This window comes from Cyprinus carpio, chromosome B16 (genome assembly GCF_018340385.1).
Source record: "Cyprinus carpio isolate SPL01 chromosome B16, ASM1834038v1, whole genome shotgun sequence".
NCBI lineage: Eukaryota > Metazoa > Chordata > Actinopteri > Cypriniformes > Cyprinidae > Cyprinus > Cyprinus carpio.
Genome location: NC_056612.1, coordinates 24122645 through 24135464, shown reverse-complemented (window position 1 = coordinate 24135464; position 12820 = coordinate 24122645). Strand labels below are relative to the sequence as shown.

General features: G+C 35.0%; 1 protein-coding gene across 20 annotated transcripts in view; it reads left to right on the top strand.

Moving 5' to 3' along the window:
- LOC109088439 (regulating synaptic membrane exocytosis protein 2-like) overlaps positions 1-12820 on the top strand; it is a 150735-nt gene that overhangs the window by 43847 nt on the left and 94068 nt on the right. The window contains exon 1 of one of the 20 annotated variants that reach the window (XM_042741624.1): positions 1110-1666. The exons of the other annotated variants lie outside the window; for them this stretch is intronic. Coding sequence (XP_042597558.1) covers positions 1545-1666 — 122 coding nt within the window. The 5' untranslated portion in view covers positions 1110-1544. Of the gene's footprint in view, positions 1-1109; positions 1667-12820 lie in introns of those variants that run through there. 20 annotated transcript variants of the gene reach the window in all.

The following is a 12820-nucleotide window of genomic DNA, read 5'->3' as shown; positions in this document are numbered from 1 at the left end:
TTAAACGCTGATCTCTAAACAACTGGTCCAGTTGAGCTTTAGCAAGGGCATCTATCTATGTGTGTGTATGTGTGTGTGTGTGTGTGTGTGTGTGTATATATATACATATATATATATATATATATATATATATATATATATATATATATATATATATATATATATATATTTTGAGAGATTTTTTTCATGAATACCTTTTTTATTTTTTTCATCTATCTATCTATCTATCTATCCATCCATCCATCCATCCATCCATCCATCCATCCATCCATTGTTCGATCATTCTATCTATCCATCCATCTGTCCATCCATTTAACGTTGGATCATTCTATCTATCATTCGATCATTCTGTCTGTCTTTCTGTCTGGTGATTGTTCTATCATTATATAAGATTATCTATCTATCTATCTATCTATCTATCTATCTATCTATCTATCTATCTATCTATCTATCTATCTATCTATCGTTCTATCATTCTATCATTCGATTATGGTTAGTCTTTATGTCTGTTGATTGTTCTATCATCATATCAGATGTTCTATCTATCTATTCATCATTCTACAGTATCTGTATATCTCTATGTACTATTCACATTTTGCAGTCAATTTATCCATCCACCATACCATTGTTCTTTTTTTTCCTAAAAAAAGTACTATGTTTTACAAAAAAAAAAATACAATTGCCTTTTAAAATAAAATTTTTCTGTTCTGTTCTGTTCTGTTCTGTTCTATTTTATACTGAAAGGCAATAATGTACTTCCAAATGCATGTACAGTAAACACATTAAGAGAACTACACGGCCTTGATTTTGTACTGTAGGTTGCCTCATCCTGCTAATGGCTTTAACATGTCTCTCATAATAGAGTGTAATTTCTAAGGGCCCAGCTTCGCTTTTAAATGCATATAGAATTTTTTTTAGGTCAGAATGCATGTTAAAAAGCCCTCTTTTTCCTTGTGTCCTCAGGGCAGTGCACTCCACAAGAGAGCGTTTTCTGTTCTTCTAGCTCTCTTATTCCTTCAGGTCATCAAGTATCCACACACAATAGTTGTCTTTTAGTGCAGAGCATCTCTCTCCACAGAAAACCCTTAATGATGTGGGAGAAAGAAAGCTCCCCTCCTCCTCACGCCACATGCGCTGTAATGCTGCGAGAGGATGTGTAGTGCTGCTCTGGTGCTCGTGAGAGCGGATGGCTGCTGGATGGGAGAGAGAACCCTGAGCCTAGGCTCTCTTGAATCCGGCGCCTGCAAGGATGTTTATCGCGATTACTTGTGGATAAATAAAAGCGGGAGGGATCTCAGGTGCGTTTAGGAAAACGCTGCGCGTTCGCTTTCTCTATAAGTTCGGATCATAATGACCGGGAGAGTCGGTGTCGGTCCGCTCTCCTCATCCAGACGCGCTCTTCTCCGGGATCAGAATACATCGGGAAGTTGAATCGTGTTTATGTTGCGCTGGAGATGCGGCGCGTCCGGAGCGAGGAGCGCTGGAGGAGTTTCGTCTGAGGGAAAGAGGGAATATACGCAGGATAACGGAGAGGAAGAGGGAAAATGCAGTTTGAGACATTGCGTCAGTTCTGTAGCTCGGTTTTATCTCATTTTAATGGGGCTTTCACGCCGCCGCAGAATATTCTGCAGACGGAGCTCCTGGAACAGGCGCTCAGCTCCATCGGGTGAGTTTGTAACACATCACAAGTCACTATAATGGCATTTGCTGAAGGAAATAGCAGTGCTTGCGAGGCAGGAATAGATAGAAAATGTGTATGTGAGCGGCTGCGAGGTGGCTTGGCTTCTGTTTTAATGAAATGCCGCAGCCGTTGCCATGACATTCAGCACGCGTCTTGTTTAGTGGCGGCTGTGTAAGAAAGGACCAATCAGAGTTCAGTATGCCAATAAATGCAAAAAAGATGTCCAATCGCAATTAACTGTGCGAAATTTACACACATTGCATCACTGTTAGTTGCATTTTGAATTGCGAAGTTATCGATCCCTGCAGAATAATAAAAATGTTTATATATGTATGTACATATGTAATTTAAATTTCAGTGATTAAATTGGTATTTCTCTTAAGATGCACCATTCAAATTTCCATGAATTTTTGCCATGGCCATTTGGTCCACAGAATATGTGGAGCCTAATGTGTTTGTTACAGGTGTGAGGAAATTTAGTTATTGCTTACTCATTTGTGTCTTTTGTCTTAATAAACAGGTTAGAAATTTATATATATATTTAGTGTTTGTATTAAGATTCTTTTATTTAGTTCATGTTTGGTGATGAACTGGTGATTTATATATTGTTTTAAATGATCTAATTGTCTCTTTTTAAATCTATTTTGAATTGCAAAGGTTGTATCGATACTACAATATTTGTAATCATTTTTAAAATATTTTTAATATAAAGTGTGTATACCTGACCTATAGATATTAGTCTCTGTCGTTGAAAAATCCCATATCAGTTGACTATTAATTTTGCCAGTTTATCTAGTAACAATCATGTTTTGTTCTTGCGTCTTTCGAGAAGTGGGAAGGTTTTGAGAGACATTGACAGATCTCCGCTCAAGATCCAGCTCTAGCATTAAAAGTGGTGTCGGTGGTCCTTCACTTTACCGTAAACATCTGAAGGACCTCAGGGCACGAGGCTGAATGGTGTGTTTTATGCAGTTTAAAGTGTTGAGGAGAGCGAGGCCATCGTCTCACTCCAGGGATCTACAGCACGAGCCTCTTCCACTGCCAGCACAAATACACACTCAGCAAATCAGCAAGCTAGAGTTCACTCTCACACCAGGGGTTCGGCGCAAGCATCCCTTTGTTCCTGTGCTTTTGCTCATTCTCACATGGCTTTGAAGCCTGTGCTGCGCTTCATTGGAGGAGGCAAGGTGTGGCTGCCAACTTCTGCTGGTTGCTGAATTGCAGCGATTGCATTTTAGAGAAACGTCACACTGAGGCATTTAATTGACAATGTGTTCTTCTTTATAGAAAGAGTTTTGAATGGAGGTTTTCTGAATTGTGTGTTTTCATGTTAATCATTGTGCAAAAGACTTAAGATAATGTCACCAAAATGCAAATTCTTCAAGCCAAAGTCTTCCCTCAAAGAATGGTTGTTTCCCTGTACTGACCTATTACTAACGGACAGAGCTATCTGCCAAAACCAGAACGGATTCAGTCACACTGTGTTCTTTCCGCTTCAGTCTGACTCCATAAGGGCCTCAGAGATGCCTTCGATGTGGCCGGGAAACTCTTCTCATTCCCATTTTTGTGTAGTGAGCGTGATGTTGCTGTTATTGAATTTAGTAAATTTAAAAAGTGGAATCTCTCTCTTATATATTTTTGTGTTGTATGTGTTGAATTGCACAAGAATTGTCACGAATGTGGTAATTTCACCTCAAATGAAATGACAAAAATATAAGTAATAATTTTAATTTCATATCAGTTAAGCAAGTAGAATTTTCCTGCATAAATATCATGAAAATAATGACAACGTGGAGAAAAGAAAAAAAAGGAAAAAACTATTTGTGCAGTAATGTTTCCTTTTTTCTCTCGTCCTTTCTTTTTCTTTTTTGAGATAATGCATGACCCAATATTGTTATATAGTCTTTTTTAATCTAACATAGATTCATAATTACATAAAGTCATTGTACGTTCCATTAAAAAAAAAAAAAGTTTGTATCTGAAATATCTGTGCTTGTCTGTTTTGATTTTTGAATAAACGAGAAAAATTAATATGCAAAGATAAACTTCACTGAATCTATATTTTTCACAGTTCTTTTTTTAATTTGAAGATGCAGCCTCTGCTGTATGACCATGCCCATCATTGGCTTCATAAATTTTGGTGGCTGCAGAGAAAGAGCGAGCAAGAGAGGTACAGGGAAGAACAGAAGAGATAAATCATAATTGAAGTTTCTCTTAGATGGAATATCCCTTTCCACAAGCCCGGTGCTCTGTGAGGCTGCGTCGCCATGGCAACTTTGTTTGATCAATGCTGTGGGTGATGTGTGAGACAGGAAGACCTGCGGGGGGGGACAGAGAGAGAGAGGGATGTCCCCCGCACACAGAGACTGAGAGACAACTGCAGGACTGCTGTGGGTTTATTCATGAAGCTTCTGTAAACGCCGTCTGAGATTACTTGGCAAATAACACAGATGAGGTGAATGAATGAAACTGAGAAGGATCCTGTGCCAGAGAAGAGCTTTATGCACACTTTGAGTTTTATTGTAATGAATTTTAAAAAGATGATGAAAAAATTGACACCATTTGCTCACCCATATGTCATTTCAAAACTGTTTGACATTTTTTCTTCTTCTTTGGAACATAAAATAAGATGTTTTGAGAAATGTGTTTATTGTCTATACATTGGAAAAACATAAGTCACACATTTTTGGACTGACATGAGAGTGAGTAAATGACTACAAAATGGTATTTTTGGGTGAACTATTTTATTTTAAGACTTGACGTTAATAAGGATAAAAAGTTTTGAAATTTGAAGCTGATATGTTTTTTAAGAGTGTTATTTGAGCTGTACATATGTTTGAAATCTTTATTTTGGTTTGGGACTACTTTTCTAGAAGGATGAATTTCCAGTTGCCAACGCAGTTCCTGTATGTGAATTTGTCTCTCTTTCTTATTAGAAAGAAAACCACAGATGAATTCTCTTTAATATCTCAGTTGTTTCTTCTAGAATCCACAATGAAGATATAATGGAGAATAAATGGTCAGGTGTCCTCCTCAAATGTTTCTCCACTCCAATGTCCCAAGTATTTCCTATCAAAAAAAAAAAAAAAAAAAAAAGATCTCAACAGTGTCTCAAACTGTGCTCAGATTTGTTCTTTAATGGTGAAATTTCCAAATCTACTATAAATATAGATTTTTCCTGTAAAACTTTAAAATTTTATGTTTAATTCAATGTGTTACTTGCTGTTTCTTCATAATTATTTGTGAATAATATTTTGTTTCTCAGTGTTAACCGTTTAAATCATACACCTTTTTTTCCAGTACAGAAAAAAAAAAGAATGTTACTTGCTCTTTCTGTGTAATTGTGAAATCTACTCTCTAATTTCTCAGTGAATTTTTTTTAAAGTAGCTTAAATCCTGCAGCATGTTTTTTAGTACAGGAAAAGAAAAAAGAAAAAGAACTTGTTCTATGTGTTACTTTCTTTTTCTTTGTAATTATATGTAAAATTTACCAGCAGTTTCTCAGTGAAAATATTCAGTATAAATCAAACACCTTTATTTAAGGAAAGAAAAGCAAAAAGCTATTAAATCTCTTTATTATATGTTGTTTTTTAAACACCAGAAATCCTATTCTACAGGTGATAGAGAAATCTGTTCTAGAGTTTCAAGTCAGAGATCTCAGTATGAACTCAAACATTTTTCATCAAGTTCTTCCAAAAGTCAAATGATCTGAGTTGCTATCCACATTTATTTTTATATCTCTTTCCATATGTCAACGGTTTTATTTTTCCCTGATCCATGAGAGAGTAACCTCTGAGCAATATAAATTTCCTCTGTCAAACACATTAGAGGGGGTACTGCATGTCCTATGAAAAGATCTTAAGCACCTGAGGGTGGAGAGGAGTAGTTTCTAGCTTAAGGAAGAGCTCTCTGCCATTAGTGTGTTCCACAAACAAACTCCCATCATCCTTTCAGGGAATCAGTTGCGCTTTCTGAGCATGAAAGAGAGCAGATGTCTCTATCTATCCCACATACCACGCTCTGCGTTGAGAAAGACCAGCTCTCTTTTCTGTCTGTCTCACTCTCTGCTCTCGCTGGATGGATGTTATGAAGCTGTTTGCCGCTGATGGTCACAGCCATATATAGAGCATGTGTTCCTCCACCTGTCACGAGATGTTCCAGGCTGTTATCTGTCATATCTCACACCTCTCCCAAAGCTGTTTTGTCACAGTATTATCTCGGAATTTCATGCAATGGATATGAAAGCTGAAGTAACATTTTTGAATCAAAATTTCTGTTGATAACCCACTCTAGAAGTGTAGATCAGATCATTTAGTCTTGTAAGAATTTGAGGCAAATTTGAGCACAATTTGAATTTTTTTTTTAGATTATTATTATTTATTTATTTTTCTTCTAAAACTGTAGAAGTGATGTGAGATTATTGTGGTCATTTATGTAGGGAAAAAAAAATCCAAAATTCCCAGAATAATTATTCCAGTCTTCAGTGTCACGTGATCCTTCAGAAATTATTAGAATATGCTGATTTACTCCTCAAGAAATATTTATTATTATTATCAATGTTGAAAACAGATGTACTGCTTATTATTTTTTGTGGAAACCGTTTTTCTCAGTATTCTTTGATGAATAAAAAGTTCAAAGGAACAACATTTATTTCAAATAGAAACCTGCTGTAACATTGTAAATGTCACTTTTGGTCAATTTCATGATCTTTAATAGATGAGAATGATTCATTTCTTTAAGAAAAAAAAAATTACTGACCACAGACTTTTGAACAGTAGTGTATCTCATTGCATTTTTCTCTCTGGACTTTGTGTAGCAGAAATGGAAATGTCGCCATTTCAAAACAATCAGTCTTTCGTAGCTTATTGATGTTCTTTCTTGTTGTTTTTACCTTGTAGCTTTGTGATCCCATGACCCTCTTGTGTGACGTCCCATGTAGGTCAAACTCTGACCCACGAAATGTTCATTTCTCATGTGAAGCACACTGATTATCCAGACCTCGATATTGATTTTTAAAGAGCTTCTTATCTGTGATATCCCTTCAGACAACTAGTAATACCAGCAGCGGAAATTATTTACGAAGAATCCAATCCATTACCAATTACAGGATTGATTGTTGCAGTTATCCACTGGATGATTGTAATTTTGGTTGACAGGATCCTGTTTCTACCATAGTTACAAGAAAGCTATAGAAAGCTTGTGTAACATTACAAACGTTTGTCTAATAGTGTAACATTATATATATATATATATATATATATATATATATATATATATATATATATATATATATATATATATATATATAAATCTTATATGTACGTTTTAATGCAAGGTTTTAAATGATATGAGGTTACTGTAGGTACTGTCTGATTTTTTGTATTTTTGACAAAATTGTTCTTAGAAATATTCTATTTTATGTACTCATTCGTTGAATAGGATTCATTGAATGATTCAGCCTATACAAAAGAATCATTCTAAATAGATTCGTAACATCTATGTAAAGTAGTTTTAGGTGAATGCTAGCATGGCACACTGCAGGACACTGCATCACCGTTTCACGTTAACTGTCCTTTACATGCGGCAGATGAATGAGGCTAATTATCGGAGTATTTTGCAGACGTGTGAGTTTGCGCGCCTTATGGCTGCCAGGCACATGCTGTCTCAGATGGGTTAGTGTGTGATTTCGGTGGGCGTATCGGGGGTGAATGAGATTGGCCTCAGAAAGCCGATGTGATCGCTGTTTAGCATTGATAGCTGTTCTCTTCTGTTTCTCGTTTCCTTCTCTGTGGTCAGACCCCATTACTGAGAGCCAGTGTGATGTGTTTACACTCCGTCATTAGGTTTCAGCAGAGATTTTATCTCCCAAGATGCTCAAAACCACACTGCAGAAAAGTATGTGGCTTTTTTTGTTTTACTAAGAAAAATCGTCCTAGAGAACCAAGGAGTTTTGTTTATCTTTTTGATGCAAGTTTAGCGTAATGCCCTCGGGTAACCTGTGGTTATACTCGGCAGTTGCTGAGACACTTGGCTTTTTGCGGTGGCAATGCAGGAACTCAAGGACATTTTCAAATCAGTAGATAAGGTTAGTCAGCGATAAGATGTACATCACAAACCTCTCAGAGCCCTGTTTTCCAAAGATCTGCCATCCTTTGCGCTAATATTACTCTTAGGCCCATGTGATATGAAGTGAAATTCACAAATGTAGATTTTATCCTGATAAACCATTACTACACTCTTAAAAATAAAAGTTATTTTTTTGGAACCGATGGTTCCATAAAGAACCTTTAACATTCATTCCCTGAAATGTTCTTTATAGTGGAGAAAGGTTCTTTAGATTGTTAAAATGTTCTTTACGCTTAGAAAAAATGGTTCTTTTAAGAGCTGTTGACTGAAATGATCTTTGAGGAGCCTAAAGTTTGGTGTGTAGTCTGGAAAATGAGCTTGTGGAAAAGCTACACTATCATATAATCAGCTGAACTAATAAAAAGTGGTAAAGTTAGTATTGCTACTTTTTGTTGCAGTAAAAACATCTGGGTCTTCTTTAACTCTCTTTCTCCCTCTAATGGGTTTGTTTTCTGGCCCATGCGCTCTCAGTCGTGTCAGACAGAAGTGATGTTGAGTGAATCAGAGAGCAGAGCTGACGTAGCATCTCGTAAGCTCATATAGTGTGTGTGTGTGTGTGTGTGTGTGTGTGTGTGTTGATGGAGCAGATGGGGAGAGTCAGGCCGCAGCCACGCATGGTTTCCTGGCCCGGGGTGATGTAGCAGGGACCTCAAGCCTCTATAAATACGCTCCTGGAGAATTTCAATGAGACCACCAGCTGGGACGCTCATGTCCATGTTGTCTATCTGCCAGTGCAAAGAATCGAGCATGTTTTAGGCCTGTAGATATGCCTATCCTTACAAATATTTATAATGATGACATATAGTGATTTTCATTTTTTTACCATGATGACACATAGTTGAATAGGAAAAACAGTGCTCAGCTATTATTTTTACATTTTCAGTTTATTTAAATTTTAGTTTACATTTTAGAAATAGTAATTTCTAGTATTTTTTTTATAATTGTTTAAATATTTTAGTTTGTCATTTTAGTACTTAAATTTAAGCACTAAGTTTAAGTAATTACATTTTGTTTTTACATTTGTTATGTGCTTTTTATTGCATTTTTTTTTTTAAATGTTTAATTTATTTTAGCCCTTAAACTTATTCTACTGTTTTCAGTTAGTTGCCAAGGCAGCATTTGTATATATTTTATATATATTTGTTATGTTTAATAAATGTAATATTTAAGTTTTCTTTCAGCTTTATTTCATTTATTCAAAGTGATTTTTAGTAGTTTCAGTTTTAGTTAACAACAGCTCTGGTGGTCAAAATAATATTGACTTTAATACCGATCATTTATCTTGCCAAATATTACTGTCAGTTGGTGTTTATGGCAAATGAAAAATTATTATAGTACATAAAAAAAAAAAAAAAAAAAAATCTCAGTCGAAATGTATATTTTCCGATCTCTTCCATGTTCACTTTAAAAAAAAAATTGTAGAAACAAAATGAATGTCTAGATGGAAAAATTACCAGTAACTTTTCTTTTCAGCTTACATTTTCTTCAGTTCTAAAGTAGAGTATGGGTAAAAGATGTTAATACAGAATTACTCTGTATTCAATACTGAAAATTCTTTCATATTAGCACAGTACATTGGCCCTTATTTTTACAGATTTTTCTTAAGTCTTGCAGTTTCTGTTTATATTTTCAGTGTTCTCTTCAGGCAAATCTCCTTTAGTGTTTTATTGCATTTTCACCTGAAATTTCCGTGCAATTTCCTGTATACTGTTGCATTTGTCATAGTTTCAGAAACTTGCTGCTTTAAAATTTACCTGGATAAAAGAAGTCATTACCATGCCACTTTTTGGTATTTCTTTTTTCTAAGTGTTAGTGTGTGCACATCTCCAGTAATACGAGCAGAACGCGAGAATGCATCTGTTCTGTAAGCAGATATGGAATGAACAGTTTAGGACAGATCAGCAGTGCTGTAGATGGATGGATGGTCTCTCTTTCAGCTGTAATGAGTCTAACTCCTTTCCACAGCAATATTAAGCACTCTGAATGTCCATTCACAACACACCATCAGATCGTACAGCAGGACCCCGCATACATCACAGCCAAATGATTACTGTAAGTGCACCGCAGACACGAGCTGTGACGTATGGACAGGGTTTTATTTCTCTAAATGTGTTTTTCTCGTCTTGCTGAAGTGCTGCTTTATAACGCCGCTGCGCACAATGGAAAGTGTTGCACATCTTACATGTTACTGTAATTATTGTTGGAACTTTTTTTTTCATAATTGATCACAGTTAAAAATAGATGGTAGAATGGTTGTCTTGGTTTGCTCAGTATCCCCTGGGCAGAAAGCTTACTGGTGCAGAAACGGCCCAACTTTAAATTGAACGGGAGTGTTGAAAGGAACTACAGTCGTGCTTTGTAGATATTTTTCTTCCACCTGACATGCTCTCTTCTACAAAAGCATTTCACTCTGAGCTCAGGCCTTCTAAAGAAATCCAAGGCCTGTTGTGAATGTTAGATTTCTACATCCACCTTTGTAATAGAATAATACGATATGAATGCGTGCTAATGGAATGTCACCACTGACGCAAACAGCTTTTCAAGGGAACATGCTGGAGGCACAGACACTGATCCTTCAGTCGCCCACACATTAAATAAGACAGCGGTGAAGGTCATTAAAGGCTTGATTTACAATTATCAATCTGATCAACTTAACAGCGTTTAATTTTCATTTTCTTTTGAAATATATACAGTATATTTTTTTGACATACACTGTAAAAACTTATTATTTGATTGTTTTATGAGAAAATACTATTTCAGTCTTTTTACTTCAGAATTCTTTGTTTAATTTAATGTTGCTTGTCATTTTTGTAACTATTTTGTGAAATTTACTAGCATTTTCTGAGTTAAATTTGTTTCTACACAAAATATTTTCATTGTAGCAATATTGAACAACATTGTTAATATTTTAATGCTATTTCTTATCTTGACATTTAGTTTCTAAAGATTAGGGTCATAGGATGCAAAATTCACTTTACATGTTGGACTAAAACAGTTTGCTGAAAACATAGCTGTTTTTGGTAGGGTAAATTTTTTTTTTTTTTTTTTTTTTTTTTTTTTCAGAAATTTGAGAAATTTAACCAAAGTATGTTCTAGACTTTTCATAAAGACCCTAAAGAATCATACCAACTTGTGGAAAATGGCCATCCGATGACCCCTTTAATATATTCATAGATATTTTAAAGTTGCTGAGTTTGATTTATTTTATTTTTTTTCCCCTGTTGATGTAAATTTATGTGTCAATTCAATTGATTGTTTCTTTTGGGTCATTGCTCAAAATTGTTCACCTGAGCTCTTTTCATATTAAAAATAATTGGAAACACTACAATAAGGTCTCATTCGTTAACATTTGTCAATTTATTAACTAGCATGAACAAATGATGAGCAATACATTTTTTACAGTAGTTATTAACCTTAGTTAGTTAGTTAATAAAAATGTTCATGTTAGTTCACAGTACATTAACTAATATTAAAAAACACAACTTTTGATTTTAATAATGTATTTAATAATGTAATAAATGTTGAGATTAACATTAAGTTTAATAAATGTTTTAGAAGTATTTTTATTGATAGGTCATCATTACTAATGTAGTTAACTTATATTTAAAAATGGAATCTTAAATATTAAATACTGTGCTATATGTTCAATAAAATATATTTTACACAACGGAAACTTCAACTTCCAATCTATTCTCGTTCTCTATAAAAAAAGACATCTGTTAAGAGACAGATAATGTCGTTAAATTTATGAACCTTTCCTTCAACACAATACAATGCACTGCTTATTAGACAAAGTAATATCAACTATGAGTGAGGAGGATGTGTTGTGTTGTTCCTCAGTGTAGTTTTTGAGGTTAGATGATTGATGTTAGTTTTAATTCGCCGCTGGTTTTTTATGTCTCCCTCCACAGTCTCCACAGCTGAACATCTGTCTGCTGTATGACTGCGGCTGTCATTCAGCTCAAACACCACTTGCACACTGCAATGAAAAATTCATAGTTAGCAGACACACCGTGAGGTGTGTATGTGTTATTTTTCATAACTGAAGGGAAACGCTGTCCTGAAGCTCAGATGGTTTCAGATAGGAGTAACTCAAATGTTAGCTTTCCTGAGTGTTCATTTATAAAAATGAACCCTCTCTCATTCAGTCTCTCTCATGCTCATAACTGTACTCATATTCCCACAGAAAATGCTTCATCCACTAAAGAACAATGCCAAGAAAGCCCCGGTTTGTATAGGCTGTTTTAGATTTTCTTTAAACCTTTCAAATACTGTATATTTATGATATTGGTCATACCAAGATTTAAATGTAAATATTGGCCATACAATTAGTTTAATTTATAATATCAGCAATAAAGCTATATAAAAATTCTAAAAGAAATGATTTGATTATGACACAATTGTGTGACACATGATAATGAGAATGGTAAAAATGCATTGATAAAGCATGAGTTAGACTTATGCACATTGTTTGGGTTTCAGTTGTAATAGGTGTTTTCTTGTGCTGAAACAATAAAAGTTTAATACAGCTTAATTTATTAACCCCCCCCCCCCCCCCACATACTTCAGAATGTGTCCTCTTTCATTTTATTTTAACTATACGTTTTAAGACATCCACTAAAATGTCATTCATTGTAGCAATATTTTATATACAAAAAAAAATATTGTCAGGCATTTGTGACCCTGGACCACAAAACCAGTCATAAGGGTAAATTTTTTGAAATTGAAATATTACAACTATTTGAAAATCTGGAATATGCAACATGTTCTCACTCCGAACTCCTCACATATTGACAGTTAGTCAGGACCCCTTGGCGTCACTTTTCGACGTGCAGGGTCCTACATTGTTTTCAGTTGTTCGTCTCAATTTATTGGTTTGCATGCATGTGTAAAAAAAAAGAAAAGAAAAAATTTTATATAAAATTATACTTTCATTGGTGCACCTTACCCCACCCCTACCCTTAACCTACCCACTTATGTTATGAACAATATTGTGGTGCTTTTCCACTGCGT